An 18,394-nucleotide genomic window follows, 5' to 3' on the forward strand; every position below is an offset into this window, starting at 1 on the left:
CGCCCTCACGAGCGTTCGCGCTCGAGGGCTACCCTCGGGAACTCCTGCCTTTCCAAAGTAAGTGTTATTTCAGTGTTTTTGCAATGTTATTCTCAATGTTTTCCGGTTTCGTTTCATTTAGTTTAATTCCTTTTGTGTTTCATTATTTCTTCACTTAATGTCATCTTAAAAGTTTAATTTGATGAGTCCGAGTTTACCCTAGGTTCCAATTGCCGTACTTTCAATTCTTTCATCCATTAAATACTTTCGCTTTAAACTATACCTTTAATGTAGCATCACCTTCATTGTTAAATCAAGTTTTATGTTAAGTTACTTAAGTATGTCTTGTTTCCGTGTCGTGGAACTGTATTTTGTAAAACTTTCTTGTCATTTTTAATATAGTTGAGCTAGAGGGTGTTTGTTGTAAGTCTTTTCTCCCCCATAACGTCATACGTTCCATATACCTCCATAAGGGCTTCCCGCAGCTTCCTCATCCTGTCTTAGTTGCCATTTTTAGGCCTGTAAGTGTTCCCTGTTTTGGTTCATATGAATTCTCCGCCACTGCGTCATTTTCCTATCTCATTATTATTATTACTCTTATATTACTTTCTATTATTATTCTTATTTTATCATTATTTTTTCTATGTTATTATTATTATTTATGTGTAACTGTAGTTGTCCCGAAATTACGGATACAATTACAATGGGGTCGCCAGTCCCAAGGTGATATTAATGACTGATAAATGGTATGAAATGATAATGGAGAGTGTTGCTGGAATGAAAGATGACAGGGAAAACCGGAGTACCCGGAGAAAAACCTGTCCTGCCTCTGCTTTGTCCAGCACAAATCTCACATGGAGTGACCGGGATTTGAATCACGGTATCCAGCGGTGAGAGGCCGACGCGCTGCCGTCTAAGCCACGGAGGTTCTATAAGGACAAATATGATGAAAAATAAAATAAAAGACAATCTCTACATCTTCATACACTGCTGTTTAAAAAAGACAGGCGCTTCCCTCATCAATCCCGATTCTTCTTCATTCAATTCTTTTCAGCACCATGCTGCGTTCATTTCCACTTCTGAGTTTCAGCAAGAAGGCAAGCATCAACACTCATTGAGGTATCATCTTGGCAGATCTTCAGTCTTGATGTAGAGTAAGAAGAAAGCTGAAAGAGCTTGAAGAACAGTGAGTGAGTGAGTGAGTGAGTGAGTGAGTGAGTGAGTGTAATCAATCTTGGTACAAACTTGGAAAAACTTTCACAGAGACATGATATTAAAACAAAAGTGGAGTCATCCCAGTGGATGGGCAAAGAGTCTCCTTGTCCAAAAAAAAAAAAAAGCATGCATGAGTCGGTCAAAAAATCAAGGTGATGTTGGTTGTGTTTTTTGACTGTAAAGACATTGTACATCAGGAAATTGAACCATGTGATCAGATGGTAAACAAGGAAGTCTACCAGGGAATTCTAGTGCGTTTCAGGGATGCTGTGCGCAGAAAGAGGCCTGAATTGTAGGAAAACCAGACCTGGATACTGCAACATGACAATGCGCCAGCTCACGCGTCGCTGCTTGTCTGCAGCTTTCTAGCAAAACATCACACTCCTATTGTGCCCCATCCACCGTATTTCTAGACTTAGCCCCAACAGACTTTTTCCTGTTTACCAAACTTAAAATCACGTTGAAAGGATGTCATTTCCAAACCATAGAGGTGATTCAGGACAATGCAACAAGAGACCTGTGCATCGTCCCAGAAAGTGTGTTCCAGGAGGCTTTCCAAAAATGGAAGAAACTATGGGAACGGTGTATTGCCAGAAGAGGGGCCTACTTTGAAGGGGACAGTGCTTACAACGATGCCAATAAGCAACAGGCCTAAGGATGTTATAGCAAAAGTTTGGTTTCTTTTTGAACACCCTTCGTATGCTATGAAGTAACAGAACCAGTACAATACCCCGTGGAAGACTCTTCTTTTGTGTCCTCTAACAACTATTCTTGCAGTTGAAACACAGTTGAAACAGTTGAAGAAAATGAAAATCCTTAGCCTGTTTCCAGTCATTTGAGCAGGTCAGGAATGAAATTAATGAAACCCCCATCTAGCAGCGAAGATAGGAATCGTGCCAGCTGCTAAAGCCTGTCGCACTCCTCCCAGTGAAGAGATTATACTTCTAATTTTGAAAGCTGGGGCGTAACAGCCCAGTCCAGCTCAGAACCACAATGGAATTTTGCCAATGCGGGCAACCATGTAATAAGTTCATATATAAGTCACAGTTGACGGCCCAGAACTATTTTAGGAATGTATGTTTAACACTGTAAAATATAAAGTTATTGATTCCCATAGGGAACCTGAAATATTTGTTCGGAATGAGTAAATTTTATCACCTTTATCATCTGATGGCCAGGCAGGCATCAATTTTTGAAAATAAGACAAAGTCTCTTATAGTGCATTGGCACTGCTGGTGGCTCCAAATAGCCTACACAGTGGCCTCCACGGTATGCACTAGCCATGCATCTTGGTGGGTGTGCCATTTACCAACTGATGAGCCCAACTTGGCACACTGGGGCAAAACGCTGGCAACCAGGAATGAGTAGCTGGAAAAATTTAATGTCCAATAACGGACCAACTATACTGTAAAATATAGCCTACATGCAAGCAAAGTTATGAACTAATATCACAAATTAATTAGTGACTTTTGCTTCTAACAAAATATTACAAATTATTAACAGTGGATCTCATATATTAAAGTTAAAATAGACTCGTGACAGGAGCATCATATAAGTGAAAATCAAATTTGTAAATGTACAGATTCATTAAGATATATCAGTAGGTCTACATTATTTGCAAAGTTTTAAAAGATATTGGCCATTTTGGATGGCTTTATAGAATAATAATAGTTGCATGACATGTGAATAAGGTTCCTTCAGACTGGACGAAAGCAGTAATTGCACCATCTATAGGCAGCAGATCAGAAAACACAAAAACTATCGAGATATTTCATGGATCAGTATACCGAGCAAGGTGTTCAAAGGTATCTTGGAAAGGAGGGTGTGATCAATGTTGGAGAGTAAGTTGGATGAAAACCAATGTGGTTTCATACCACAGGGGGGCTACAGGGCCAGATTCGGTAACTGAAAAATTACAATGAGAGGAAAAAGCATTTATGTTTATGTTTTGTAGATCTACAAATGGAATATGACAGAGTGCCAAGAGAAAATATGTTAGATGGACTGAGGGATTTGGGATTAGGGGTAGGTTACTGCAGGCAATTAAAGGGCATTTATGTTGATGATCAGGTCAAAGTGAGAATTGATGGTACAATGGGAGTATGTGCCATCATGGAAGACTCATACTTTTCCCAAGTAGCTTTCTTACTTTCTCGAATCTCAACCGGCCATGTGGCATTAGGCCAATTTTGATACCTCTGCTGGTATCGGGTAGGCCTACTAAAGAAGCATTGATAGCCTCGATGTTGCGGCATTTCACAAATTTTGGCAGTGTTCGTTTGGAGTATCTGCTGCTAGCTTGTTCATAAAGGTGAAACTCCTGATTCGTCAAGTAGGTTGGAAATAGGGCTAGTATGGAAAGCTCTGGTACCCAGCCTAATTTCACTATGGTGAATACTATCTAAGAGGTGCTGCTGAGAAACTGAAGCATATTGAGTCTCTTCATGCAGGCTACCTTCTACTAACGGATGTGGTGCTGCCACATTAGTTGCTTATCAAAATGGAGACCCAGGAACCTACTGGAGCAGAACTCTGGTTCAGGATGCATAATCTGACGTTAACAGAGGTGTACAACTGAAGTTTTTGCTGTTGAGAATCGGAAACCATGTTGCTGGGCCCATCTGTCAACTTGGTTAATAGCTTTCTGTAACTGTCTTTCAGTGAAAGCCATCCATCCGCAGCCATAATATGGAGCTGAATCGTCTACATACAACAATGGCATGACTGCAGCTCAGCAGTGGCAACTATGCCATTGATGGTGATTGCAAACAGCATGACACTCTGTACAGATCCCTGTGGTACTCCATTACTTGAACGTAATATTGAGAAAATGCATTCCCTACTCGGACTTGAAAGAGCTGGAGGGAGATGGAGTTCTCAATAACCAGGTAAATTACCCTGATATCCCTACTGTTGTAGTGTGGAGATTATCCCATATCGCCAGGTAGTGTCGTAAGCTTTTTCCAAGTAAAAAAACACCACGACCAGGTGTTCCTTCCGGAGAAAGGCATCCTGAACGGTGCTCTCCAGTCTGACCAGATGATTGGTGGCAGCAGAACGATGAGTGCAAAAACCACACTGGTAGTTAGTCAAGAGACCCTTCCCTTCCCTGGCCCACACAATTTGCCCATCCTCTCAAATAGCATACAGCGGCTATTCATGAGACATAATGGCTTATAACTATCCAAAAGGTTTAGATCTTTACCTGGTTTGGGATTTGGTATTACAATTCCCTCATGCCACTGAGAAGGAAACACTTCCTCACTCCATATTCTGTTGAATAGGGTAAGGATATCTTTGAGACATCAGTCACTCAAATGTTTGAGCAATTGATTGTGGATTTCGTCCAGTCCAGGAGCTGTGTCCCTACACAGCGCGAATGCACTCTACAATTCCCACTCTGTGAAAGGCATGTTATAGAAATGCGAAGCACTAGAGGCAAATGACAGGTGACGAGCCTCCGCTTCACACTGATAGGCAGGAATGCTAAGTCGCAGTGTTCTCCCTAAGATCTTTTCGATGGGCGCACTACCCTGCAGTTTTTACAGGCCGCCCAGCTAACATAACCTAGGTAATTGCTAATTTCATAATATTCATACATTTTTTAATCACTGGGTGCTCCAAATTAAATTGTGCATGCTGTAAAACTGTTTATTTTCATGATAAATATTATTATCAGTATAACTACTTCAATTACATCAGAGATTAAATGTTTAGCTTGACTGTCACGTAGTGTAGTGTTCGAGCAGTGTCTGGATTAACGTGCAATCGCATGCGAGCATTCAATTCTACATGACGTCACAAACCCGTATGACACTCCACAGCAACTGAGTGGTAAGCCCCGGTGTTACATGATTATGAACGAGCAGTAGTCGAACCCCACTCCCGACAGCCTTGGTTTTCCATGGTTTCCCATTTTCACACCAGGCAAATGCTGGGGCTGTACCTTAATTAAGCCCACGACCACTTCCTTCCAACTCCTAGCCCCTTCCTATTTTGTCATCGCCGTATGATTTATCTGCGTCGGTGTGACGTAAAGCAACTTATAAAAAAAAAAGAATTAATAAAAATGAGCAGTATAACACTAAAAGTTCAAAATGCTCTGTTATGCCTTGTTCGTGATAATAACACTAAAATAGTTATATTTCGCAGTTACCTGTCTGATATTATTGTTAATACCCTGAGGGGAATAACTTAAAATATTAGCATATTATTTTTTTACGTAGTATTCCCCACCCGGATTCTCATTCCTGTCACCCACCTGATGAAAATTTCTGGGGAGAACACTGTAAGTTGTACCTCCCAGAACTGGACATATTGGCGAAATGTGATGCGATGTGATCTGCAATGACTCAAGGAATCGTAACTATGTCTCCATTAATGGAGATTCCAGGAACTAAGAGTGTGTTCTGTACTCCAACAATTAGGCGGAGTTTGATCCACACTTCTGATGATGGAGTATGTGCCATCATGGAAGACTCATACTTTTCCCAAGTAGCTTTCTTACTTTCTCGAATCAAGAAACAGGCCGTAGCGCAGAGGCGCTTGAACGAATATGGTTGGCCATCTTAGGATTTTAGTGATAATGCTTAAAAGCCCGTCGGTGATCGTGTATGGCTGCTGCAATTTTATCAGTCCACCATGGAATATGTTTCCGGTGAGGGATGCCAGACGATGAAGGTATTGCCTCCTCTGCAGCAGCCGCAATACCATTTGTAACGGAAGAAATGTGGTCGTCAACATACCCCAGCAGTTCTACGGCAATCACTGCGCGTTCTGTAAACCGTAGCCAATTTGGCCGTCGAAGTAACCAGGATTACGATACTTCACACTGTCTTTGATTCAAGAGCATGAGAAATATTGGGAAATGGTCGCTATCACAGAGGTCATCGTGTACTTGCCATCGCAACAGGGGAACTAGCGCATGGCAGCGCAAGGTGATATCCTGGTAGGAGAATGTGTCATGCGCGCTCCTGAAGTGATTAGGTTCTCCTGTGTTGAGCACACAAAGAGCAAATTGATTGCTCAATTGATAGACAAGCCTGCCCTCAGCACAGGATGATCGAGAACCCCAGAGGGTGTTATGGGAATTCACGTCTCCGAGCAAGAGGAAGGGAGGAGGTAATTAAGCAACACCAAGTCTTGGAGTTCATGCAAGTTGAGACTGTAATCCAGTAGAAAGTAAACGTTGCACACTGTTGTCATTACAGGCAACAAAGCACAAACTCCAACTGCGTCCAACTGAGTTAGTAGCGATACATCTTCACTGAAGATGTCGGAACGGACTAGGCTACAGACACTCGTAGTCACCGAGCCATCCACAACTACTCAGTCCTCGAATAGAGACTAAATCCTCTCATAGTCGTGTTGTGTATAGGCCTCAGACGAGATTCCTGTAGACAGACTATGGTGGCACATTGACGGATATCAATTGATGTAACTTAGCTAGGCGACATGTATAACTATTGATGAACTTAACTGTAATAGGTATTTGTTCCTGTATTGACTTGTCTAAACCTATTTTAAAAATATTAAAATAGTATATGCTTGATCCACCTTGTTAATATAGTTTCATCATTGAAAACCATTTATTCAAACAATATTTGTAAGTAAGTTGGATTTTAATAATTGCTGATAAAGGGAATGTAATTATGCTCCCAAAACATGTTTGAATAAATGGTTTTCATTGATAAAAGTGTATTGACAAGATGGATCAAACACACACTATCTATATATATAAAATAAGAGTTTTGTCTGTACACCGCTCAGAATTTGAAAAGAATGGTATATCTGTATCAGTCGTGTCCACAGTAACAAGGAAAGGCACTTTTTACTCTTCCATAATTTATGTATGTATGTATGTATGTATGTATGTATGTATGTATGTATGTATGTATGTATGTACACGCATCACGAGAAAATGGCTGAAGAGAATTTAATAAAAATCAGTATGTAAAGTTGGGGGATGATCCACTACAATCTAGGCTATAAATAATTTTATTCACGCTGAGTGAAATGGTAGTTTAAGGGAGGGCCTAAAATTCATTTCTGGAATATTTATATTATTAGAGGTCCTATCGATAAATACTACATAACTAAAGTTATATACAATTAAATTTCCGATCATTTATGTCTCATACATTTTTACCATACCGGCTATGATAACACAGGTATTTATGAATTTGTATTTCTGTTGCTAAGTCCATATCAACGCTAAGCCAAGAGAAAATGGGTTAACAGAATTTAATGAAAATCGGTATATAATCGGGGAATAAGACACTACAGTCTAAGCTATAAACGATTTTATTCACCCTGGATGAAATTGTAGTTTAGGGGAAGGTGCGTAAAATTTAATTTTTTAATACCTATGTTGTTGGTCCTATCGAAAAGTACTACATAACAAAAGTTATAGAGAGTACAATTTCCGATCATTTATGTTTTATTCAGTTTTACTGTACCGACTATGATAAGAGTGGTATTTCAGAGTCGGAAGAAAACTAAATGTGAAGGCCTACAATATCGAAAGCGCATAACATTGAGCAACAATAACATTACACTGACCATTGTTGTTGTGATGTCTTTGTCTCTTATGCTGCCACTCACCCCCGATTGATGGGATTACTGTTGTGCATCAAGTATAACAGCCTGACTGAATATTGGCGGGAAATAGCTGGGAAGTTCTTTAGCATGCCATTCCTCTGGTTCATACATTTTCTGATACTGCTGGTACGTAACACACCGGTTCATCATAGTATTCCAGCTATTCGATCCCTACTCAAACGCACTGTTTTGAATGAACAGTGTGCACACTTAAGGCAGAGGCTCAGTTAGTGGTGGTGGTGGTGGTGGTGGTGGTGGTGGTGGTGGTGGTGGTAGTAGTAGTAGTAGTAGTATGGCCTGGTGTAGAATTACAATTTAGGCCTATTACAAATTATAGCACAACAATTCACTAAATAAAATCAACCCTGAAGAGAGTCGTTTCTTAAGAAAAGCTTCCTCCTGTTCACTTTTATTAAATTCTACATTAATTTTATTCCAAATTAGCAGTGAAGAGAAGGTTTCTCCTCTGACTTGGAGGCAATATTTCCTCCAAGCCAGATAGATTTTTCCACCACCAGTGTAGTGAAGTGAGATTTTCCGACTCATCGGTTATTCCTAGGAAACAGCCGGGACTCTCCACTATTCGACCCCCACTTCCTTACCGAAAAAGCACGAAGAGTGTTCACGGATCACGGCTGTCTGTGGCTTGGTTATTCCAGCTCTCAAACGTTGGACTGTTGATTTGGCAGCATAGTACCATTCGTTAAAAGTGAGAAAATGTGTGGTTTTTCATTTAATCGAGTATTTCATTTGAAAGTATTGCTTTTAATCGCGCCATTCCTACTGATGTCATTGTAATGACCTACGTTCATTTCAGTTTTTCTGAGGATTTAAAAAGGCAGCTGGAGTGTGAGTGTCGGCCATTATAATGAAAACTCCCCAACCTGACTGTGACTGATGGTAGGCAAGCGGCCCAGTCTTCACATGAGAAAAGACGTTTGGTGACATCCCCGTTGCGTTTCTAGGGTAATGTTACGAGCTATGCAATTTAATACAATCTTGCTCACAGCGTGTACACTACCTAGCCTACAATTCTGTATACAATGTAGAATTACGTAGCGAAACACGGGTACATCAGCTAGTTTTAAATAGTTTTTAAGAGGTTTATGTATAACTATTGCAGTCAACTGCAATAGTGCCATTGTGTAGATGAGTAGTGCAACAAAATGAGGACAAGTGCTTGTCTCTCTTTTCTCCACATATCTGCCATTCTCTGCCATAATTGTCGTTGTCACCATCCATGATGATGCGTGGTTCAGCCTTAATTTTCTCCTCAGATGGACAGATACGGCAACTGAACACTCCATAGATGGAGGCCGTCTGATTGGGAACAGTGGGACTTATTCCTGGGAGAACAAGGATACCCAGAATGGGATCAAACAAGCGGGTGTCGGGGCCTTGTGCTTTTGCCCACCATTTCTGCAATGTTTGGAGTACAGCTATCAGATGGTTTGCCAGGTATCTTCGGGGATGCAATGACCTCCGATTGGGTTGGAGACAGCTTTTTCTCCAAACTTTTAGGGGAGCTCTGGCGCTTCCCCTTCTCCTCCTGCTTGTTCTGGGCTTTGGTAGGAGGGGTGGAAATCCCAGCCCTAGTTGAGGAAATCTTTACCCCACCCTGGTGGGGGAAGGGCCCTTTCCAGGCAACGTCGGCAACAATGCACTTGTTGACTACCCATTCCTAGGTACTCCGTTGGTTACTTCATCTTGTCTGTAGTTGAGACTTTTCGTTGCTTGCTGTGTATTGGTGTTAAGTACAAAACACTCTGGTGTGATCCACACTTTTGTGACCTTGTCATTAAAGGAGACGGAGAACTTTTGGAGCCGCCATGAATTTGACCTTTCTCCAGGCATCCGGATAAGATAGCTTATCCAGAGTTTTGACTCCTGGATCTTCTTCTCCTCCTCGCTGAATGTCAGACACTCCTTGGAGATTAGAGCATGTGCACTTGCCCAGTTGAAGCACACAGGTGGTGGTGTGCAGTCGACACCATCATGCTCACCTTTGCCACACATCTTACAGGTCAATGGACCCTGACATCGCAATGAGGTGCGGCCAAATTTCTAGCAGTTGGAGCACTTCATTGGGGTTGGAATGTACAGGGGCCCAGTCAGAAGGTACACTGGAACCTTTATACGTTCAGGCAGTCTGGGATATGAGGATGATAGCAGCTTATCAACGACACATCCCTTTAACCTCTGCACTTCATTCACTCCCCGATGAGCGAGGTTTCTGATCATGTCATCATCAGAAGCCTTAATCAAATCCCTGTGGAAGGTAACTCCTTCAAGTCTTCCCACATGATTTGGCTTTTAGTAGTCGTCTAGACTGCTCAGCCATCAATATCTTGATCAGTACAGATCCATCACTAAACTTACGCATCTCGTCAACTTCACCATAAACAATTTCTTCGGATGAATTGCTGATTAAGAAAGGACTTTCATCCAGAAAACTATTTTCATCAACCCTGGAAGCAACCAGGAATCAAGGTAGACGTTCGTTGCTTTCATAATCCATAGTTACTGCAGTGTATCTCTTATGCTTCTTGAGTTTAGAGGACGCTGTTTTAAGGGCGCCACCCTGAAAAAAAGAAGACGAGGGTTATGTTTTTTGTCCTACAAGTAGCTAGGGAAATAGAGAGCCAACCTTCGACAGAGCCCCACATGCCATGGTAAGGCTGCACATTCCAGCGATTGTCCGGTATCTGGAGGTGGGTCGCTAGCAACTACTCTCCCAGCAACCATGTATCACCTTGCCATGACCCAAAACTTGTGATTGGGAGAGGAAAAAACCTCCACACACACACACGCGCGTGTGCTGAACATTCTACCCGAGACAGAGTGTCTGGCTGGACAGACAGAGAAGTAAAATTTAAGGAGGTTTGAATAGGAAAGAAAGAGGTAGGAATGAAGAAAAAAGGAGCATAGACACCTCTCAGGCAACTCGGAGGACACCTTGTTAGCCTGGCCCTACTCCAAGACCAATCCAGCATCAGTAATCCTGAATTGGTATAGATTTCAGAATGAACGATTGCATAAGCTCCCACACCGACATCAAGGCCTTGGTGTCCCTAAGGCGGAGGGGAGGGTAGGGGTTTCCCCACTTTCACACCAGGCAAATATGTACCCTAATTAAAGCCACAACTCCTACCTTCCCAATCCCAACACTTTCCCATCCTTACATCACCACAAACCTTTGATCTGTTAATGCAAAGTTAAACCACTAGCAAAAAAAAAAAAAAAAGGTACAGGGGTTGGACAAGACTGTAATATTTCACCTTTGCTGTTCATAGCAAACATGAATCACTTATTGAAGGGTATAAAATGGATAGGAGGGATTCAGTTGGGTGGAAATGCAATAAGCACTTTGGTCTATGCCAACGACTTGGTCTTAATGGCAGACTGTGCTGAACTTAAGAGGATTGAATACCGGGTTGGGAATAAAACTGGAAAAGGTAAATCATTTGAAGTATTTGGGATCTGTATTCTTACAGGATGGTAGTAAAGTAAGTGAAATTGAACCAGCTAATGCAGTGAGCTTGCAGTTGTGATCAATGGTATTCTGTGAGAAAGAAACAAGTTCTCAGATGAAAAAATCTGCACATCAGTCTGTTTTCAGACCAGCTTCGCTGTATGGGAGTAAACGCAGGGTGGATCAGGATATCTATTCACAAATTAGAAATAACAGACATGAAAGTAGTGAGAATGATTACTGGTACAAACTGGTGGGAACAAATGCAGGAGGGTACTCAGAATATGGGGATTAATGTTAACTGGCTTCGGTGGTGGGGTCGTGTGAGGTAAACGGAGGAGGATAAGTTACCTAAGATAATAGTGGATTCAAGGGTAAGGGAAGTAGAGGAAGATCAAGGCGATGATGGTTAGACCCCGTTCTTAACTATTTAAAGATAAGGGGTGGGGGACTAAACAAGGCCACACAGCTAGCTGCACATAGAGAACTGTAGAGACACTTGCTTAATTCACAGAAGCTTGCAGCCTGAATGCACGTACGTATGTATGTATGTATGTATGTATGTATGTATGTATGTATGTATGTATGTATGTATGCCCTATGTATACATGTATGGCATTTTGGAATCACTTAAAGACGACACAGAACAACAACTAACTGTAAAAAACAATGCAAGCTTGTAGTTTCATGTGACCGTTGATAGGGTAATTAATGTGTGATCTGAACCACTGGGATATTATTATTTTACCCCATACGCATTGGCTGCGTTTGAAACATGGTTGTCTTGGGGAAAAAAATCAGTAACTATGCCACTCAACTACCATGCATGAAAGGAAGTTAAAAATAAGAGTTTATCCAGCTTTACAACACACTTAGCACACACTTTTGGAAGAAAAAGAAAAGAAAGAAAGAAGGAAAAAAGAAGAAGAAAAAAGCAACTTAAAAGCAGTATAACTTCAAAACATGTCAATCTAATGCCCGGTTTCTGGAACCTGCCATATTGAACCTATAGCAGTATCGAATGGTTAACTTGTCTTTTGGCGTTGCACGAACGTAAGATACATCTATCGATTCGATAAATCAATTGCTAACTTAGAGGGCCCTAAGCAGGAGATATCTATTTAACTTGGTGGGCGCGTGCGCAGTACTTCAGTATCAGTAGCTAATATTGTGTTTGTTAAAATTTTCTATGGCTTTCTAATCTTCTTCCGATGAAGAAATTGCAGAAAGGGTCAACATTCTAGAACGACCACGATTATATCATCGTCAGCCTAATGTTATAATGAAGTATACAATAGTGAAAATGAATTCAAAGACAGATTGAGGCTAAACAAATATACTGTCATAGGTTTGGTAGAGGTTACAGGCGATAATTTGCGTCCTGTGACAAATAATTTTCCATTGTCCCCTGTTGATCAATTATTAATTACGATACCTTTTAATATTCAGTACTATGGAGTCTTATCATATTTGTATCTGTGACTGCATTCGTGTCCATAAGAGCACTGGTACCTGTAACTGAGTATAAGAGATAATTTAACATTTATGGTAGTAGGTCTACTGCAGGCTTACTTGCATTGACAGTGTTATCGTGGAATTGTTTTTAATTAACGATATTACATTACAAGGAACTAGCAGGTTATATAATTATGTTAATTACCCGATATATATCGTTATACTGTGATCAAACAATGTTCATACTGGGGCAAATATTCATTTATAGGAAGGGGAGTTAGGGATTAGAATAACTTACCAAGGGAGATGTTCAATAAATTTCCAATTTCTTTGAAATCATTTAAGAAATGGCTAGGAAAACAACAGATAGGGAATCTGCCACCTGGGCGACTGCCCTAAATGCAGATCAGTATTGATTGATTGATATTTTGTAATAACAGGGAAGAGATACGGTATACTTATAAGGCTCAATGCAAACTGGATTGTGCGTGATGTGCCACTCATGTGCATATTTCATTAGAAATCCTCAAACAATGCCAAATTCTTTTGACAGTCCTAACGAAACTGACGCCCACGTCTGCAAGAACTAGTCGAATACCCATTTCTTGGTGCATGACAAAGAGGAGATAATAGGAGCTGCACAGAAAGCTCATACATGATGCATTACTTGTACGCATGTGCCTGACAATCTAGGAAACACACCTAATGCACAAAAGCAAAGCAGTACGAGGGGTGGCATCTAGTGTGTATTTATGAAACTTGATCAACAAGCCAATAGTTGACAGTTCGATAAGTTAGTTGCTGTTCCGCTGTGCAACGCAGCGAAGATTTATTGAGTCGACAGGTGTAACAAAGCAATAGCTATCGGAAAGATATCTCACCATTCCAGAAAACGGGCATAAGATTTGGAGATTTTTCTTTCTCACGCCAAAGCAGCCAGCATAACAAATCAATAAAATTAATAATAATAATAACGTCCCACTAACTACTTTTACAGTTTTCAGAGACACATACTAAATCTATTTAAATCACAGTTCAAAATCGCCTGGCCGAATGGCTCAGAAGATAGAGTGCCTTCGATGCTTAATCTGATGGTGTTTGAAGGTGATGATGTACCTCATCCTCGTGACGGTAATTTGCCGGCACGTAAACTAACTCCTGCGAGATTTCTCAGCACCTAGGCATCTCCGAAAATTGGAAAAGTAATTTAGTTATGGGGACGTAAAACCAATAGTATTATCACTGAAAACTAATCTGATCTGAAATCATCCTGACATATAAAAAATGCGTAACAACAGAAAACCATTTTCAGGATTGCCGACAGTCGGTTTTCAAACCCCCACCCAGCAACTTCACAGCAACACGACCATAGCTGGGAATATAACTCATTAATATACAAGAATGTCTTGCAAAATAACTATCCAATCATTAAGTTCGAGACTCTCTGTGAGATAGGATAAAAACCATTGGCATATACTGATGACTGCCAAGGCTATTGGTGAAGCCCAAACCTCAAATGAGAAAGATGGAAATCTAAAGCCCATTATAATGTAAGCATCTGACACACTGTTCCACTTACAAAACTTGAAAGCAGTGAGAAAAAATATTGCACGTATTTCTGAAAGCAAGGCATCGGAGACTGATATTGCAGTCCAAGCACTGCGTCCCTCTCACCTCGCCGCACCTTGCGCGGCATGCTGTTGAATGTCAGATTGGTGCAGGGGCAAGGGGGCAGAGGTGTGCTAGGCTTCACTCCATCAGACTGCCACTGCTAACAAACAACCATGCATTCCTCATCGTATATACTTTCTCACCTCATACTCATAGACAACAGAGTGCTGGTATTTCACTCCCATTTACTTCTACATAATTGTAGGAAGACACTGCAGGGTGCTGTTATAGGAGTAATATACTGTAGTTTTCTTTTTATATGTAGATCCAGTGACGTATGCTGGGATCAAGACGTGGGCTACCACTAGACTTAGGTGTTTGTTTTTTTTTTCTTGCTAGGGGCTTTACGTCGCACCAACACAGATAGGTCTTATGGCAACGATAGATTTAGGTTACCCCTTTTCGATGGTTGGTTTAGTGACCATCAAGCGTTCAGCATTTTGAGCTGCAGCCAATAGCTAGCGGAGAAGCCTGCTGTGTTGTCAAGGCTGCTTCACAATCTACTGTCCTGGCCTCTGCTACTGCCAATGTTCAACCCCCTGATCAGTGCAGATGGTAGCCTAAGGTTTAGCAAATTAAAGTCCGGCTTTGTGGTTAAATGGATAAAATGCTTGCCTTTTAGTCTGATTGCCCCGGTTCAGTTTTCAAAATCCACACCCACATAATGTCAATTCCCCTGGCTTGAGGACTGGGTATTTATGACGTCTTCACCATTCATTTTATCCTCATTAGATCCCCACCAAGCCTATACAGATGCCATGCCTTATTATTATTATTATTATTATTATTATTATTATTATTATTATTATTATTATTATTATTAATATTATTATTATTAAATAGAAATGTTGAATTTTATAGGGGTCGTACCCATCCTTCACTGGTTAATTAGCTTCCTCGGGAGATCAGTGGTGGTGTCCGACCCATGATCACGGGTTCGATTCCAACCAACAAAAGAGAACACTAAACCTGAAAGACTGCATTTCATTTTAGTAGATCTACCAATAAAAAGAAAACTATAATGCTACTATAACAGCAGACATGCAGTGTCTTCCTGCAAGGATGTAGAAGTAAACGGGAGTGAAATGTCAGCAGTCTGTTATCTATATAATTAAATCAGAAGTATGAGGCGAGGAAGTACATACGGTTCAGTCTTTAATATATTTTATAACTTTTATATTTTTTATGAGTAACGCATGGTTGATAGTTAGCAGTGGCAATCTCACGGACCGAAGCCCTAGCACACGTATCACCCTGATGCCCGCTGCTATCCGATATACAGCAGCAAGCAGTGTGAGGTGTGTTGAGGGGAGAGAGACGGGAATCTGGGACGCAATATAACTCTCCGATGCCTTGCTCTCAGAAATACGTGCAACGTTTTTTCTCACTACTTTCAAGTTTTGTAAATGGAACAATGTGTCAGAGACTTACACTATAATGTGTTTTAGACTTCCATCATTCTCAATTGAGGTTTGGGCTTCACTGATAGCCTTGGTAGCCCTCAGTATACGCCACTGTGTAGATCTGCTAAAATGAAATGCAATCTTTCAGGTTTAGCCTAGTGTTCTCTTTTGTTGGTTGGAACAGAACCCGTGATCATGAGTCGGACATTACCACCGATCTCTTGAGGAAGCTACTAAACCAGTGAATAATGGGTACAATCGCTGGTAATGCTGTAAAATTTAACATTTTGTTAATAATAATAATAATAATAATAATAATAATAATAATAATAATAATAATAATAATAATAATAATAATAATGGTGCATGGCATCTGTATAGGCTTGGTGGTGAGCTAATGAGGATGAAATGAATGGCAAAGACGTCATAAGCACCCAGTCTTCAAACCAGGGGAATTAAACAGTACGAGAAGGTTGATTCTGAGAACTGAACCCTGGCCATCGGACCAAAGGCAAGCATTCTATTCATTTAGCCACAAAGCCGGACTTTAACTTGCTACCATTTCCACTGATCAACTGTTGACTATTGACATTTGCAGAGGCCAGGGCAGTAGCTTGTGAAACAGCCTTGACAACACAGCAGGCTACACCGTTAGCTGTTGGCTACAGTTCAAAACGCTTAAGGCTTGACATTCACTGAAACAACTATCGAAAAGAGGTAACCTAAGTTTAGTGGTAGCCCATGTCTTGATCCCAGCATACGCCACTGATGAAAACGAAATCAACAGACTGTTTCCAGTCATTTGACCGGGTCATGAATGGAATGCCCCTATCTAGTGGTGAAGCCTGTCACACTTCTCTGGGGCAATGATTAACGACTGACAGATGAAACATGATGGTGAAAACTGGAATACCCTGTCCAGCCTCTGTCCAGCACAGTCTCATGGAGCGATCAGGATTTGAACCACGGCACCCAGCGGTGAGAGGCCGGCACGCTGCCGCCTGAGCCACGGAGTCTCTTGCAAGGCAAGATAATGACAGTTAATGTTTATAGAGCAAACATAAACAAGATTATCAACTTCTATAAGGTAAATTATGCTGTTTGAAGCTCACCTAGTAGTGAAGATAAGGCAATAATACCATAGCAGCACGGTAAACACATCACCCTGCATGACGTATTTCTGCATGTCTCACTGCGAAACTGATTACATTTCACTTTTCTTCTTGGAGCCATTAGCGGGCGCTTGACGCCACGTTCTTCATCGGCTTTAAAACCGTTTCTCCCATCTCTGATAAAAACTTCATCCTCAACATCATCACTAACATCTTCGTCATCAAAGCTGTCTCTCACAGCTAATCTCGGTGTAGAATACGACAGTGACGACATTCTACGTTGCAATCTAAACTCAGATTTAAAGAGACAGGCTAACAGTTATCACAATCCAAGACTAACAATTACTGTCACTTCACTTGCCTCCTGAGTAGACAGACATATGGATCGGATGACAATTTATGTAAGTGTATGTCTTTTGATTTCCAACGTCATTAATACAAGTCAAGCCATAAAAAAAAAGTTTCTAAGGTGGTCACTGGTCACACAAACGGTTGTTATTCACAATCGCACATACTTTCAAGTTGAAACAATTCAATTAGGTTACAAATCGCATGGCTACTACAGTGTATACATAGCTCCGCTGGCACAGCCATCTATTTCTATGAGACAGCCGTACTATGCGCAGCATTTGTTACACCCCTGGCACTGCCTTTGTGATATACAGGCCGTACTATAGAAAGCGCGCCAAGCCAATCAGCAGATCAATTGAGGCGAGCTAAGCGAATGTTACAAATCGTACTTTTGAATGTAATTCATAAGACTGGGGGCATTCTTGAGACAATTGTGACCGTTGAGAGACAAAAATTTATATTTAAGTCTATTGCATGTTTTTTCTCTAAATTTATCACAGCAGGATTTACGTAAACAGCTGTTATTAAGATAATGAGACCTCATAGTTTAGGTTAGGAATGGTATCTTCACGTGGTGAGTAATGTAAATTCAAGGGACGTAAGACTTCTCGTGTAATTTATTCATTTAATTGTTATCGTATAACACGTTTTTGTGGAAATATAATGTGCTACAAATTTAAATACAGTGTGTGAAAGTTTGCATTTACTACAAAGCTAAGAACTTGTGCGTACCACGGCGAAAATACAACTGTACAAGTGAATAGACATTAATATTTTCATTTTCTTCGTATGGGGGCAGGTTAATATGAAAAAGGAAAATCCCAACCGAAAAAATACCTGTTACGAAGAATAAAGGTGTATGTTTCACTTATTTTCCAGAGCTGTTCTGCTTGACTTTCTTGTTACACAGATTTACAGCAGAGCGTTTTATTGTTGGTACAGAACAAGTATAAAAGTGGACAGTAACCAATGGAACCTACATATGGTTAATTCTTGCGTTCATTATGTTGAGCACGCTCTGCCTTTTCTCCCCAAAATTAATGCGATTAAAAACCATTCCTCGTCAGTTTCAGTGAATGTGGGAAGTAACTAATAGATCTGGCTGATCAGTGCATTCACATTTGGGAAAACATGGG

General features: G+C 40.8%; 1 protein-coding gene across 1 annotated transcript in view; it reads right to left on the minus strand.

Annotated features, from left to right (window-relative positions):
- Window positions 1-17,484, minus strand: part of LOC136877493 (uncharacterized) — a 293,695-nt gene extending 276,211 nt beyond the window's left edge. Inside the window, exon 1 of the mRNA XM_067151591.2 lies at window positions 16,908-17,484. Coding sequence (XP_067007692.2) covers window positions 16,908-17,181 — 274 coding nt within the window. The 5' untranslated portion in view covers window positions 17,182-17,484. The remainder of the gene's footprint in view (window positions 1-16,907) is intronic.
- Window positions 17,485-18,394: the final 910 nt, after the last annotated feature.

This window comes from Anabrus simplex, chromosome 7 (genome assembly GCF_040414725.1).
Source record: "Anabrus simplex isolate iqAnaSimp1 chromosome 7, ASM4041472v1, whole genome shotgun sequence".
NCBI classification, from domain to species: domain Eukaryota; kingdom Metazoa; phylum Arthropoda; class Insecta; order Orthoptera; family Tettigoniidae; genus Anabrus; species Anabrus simplex.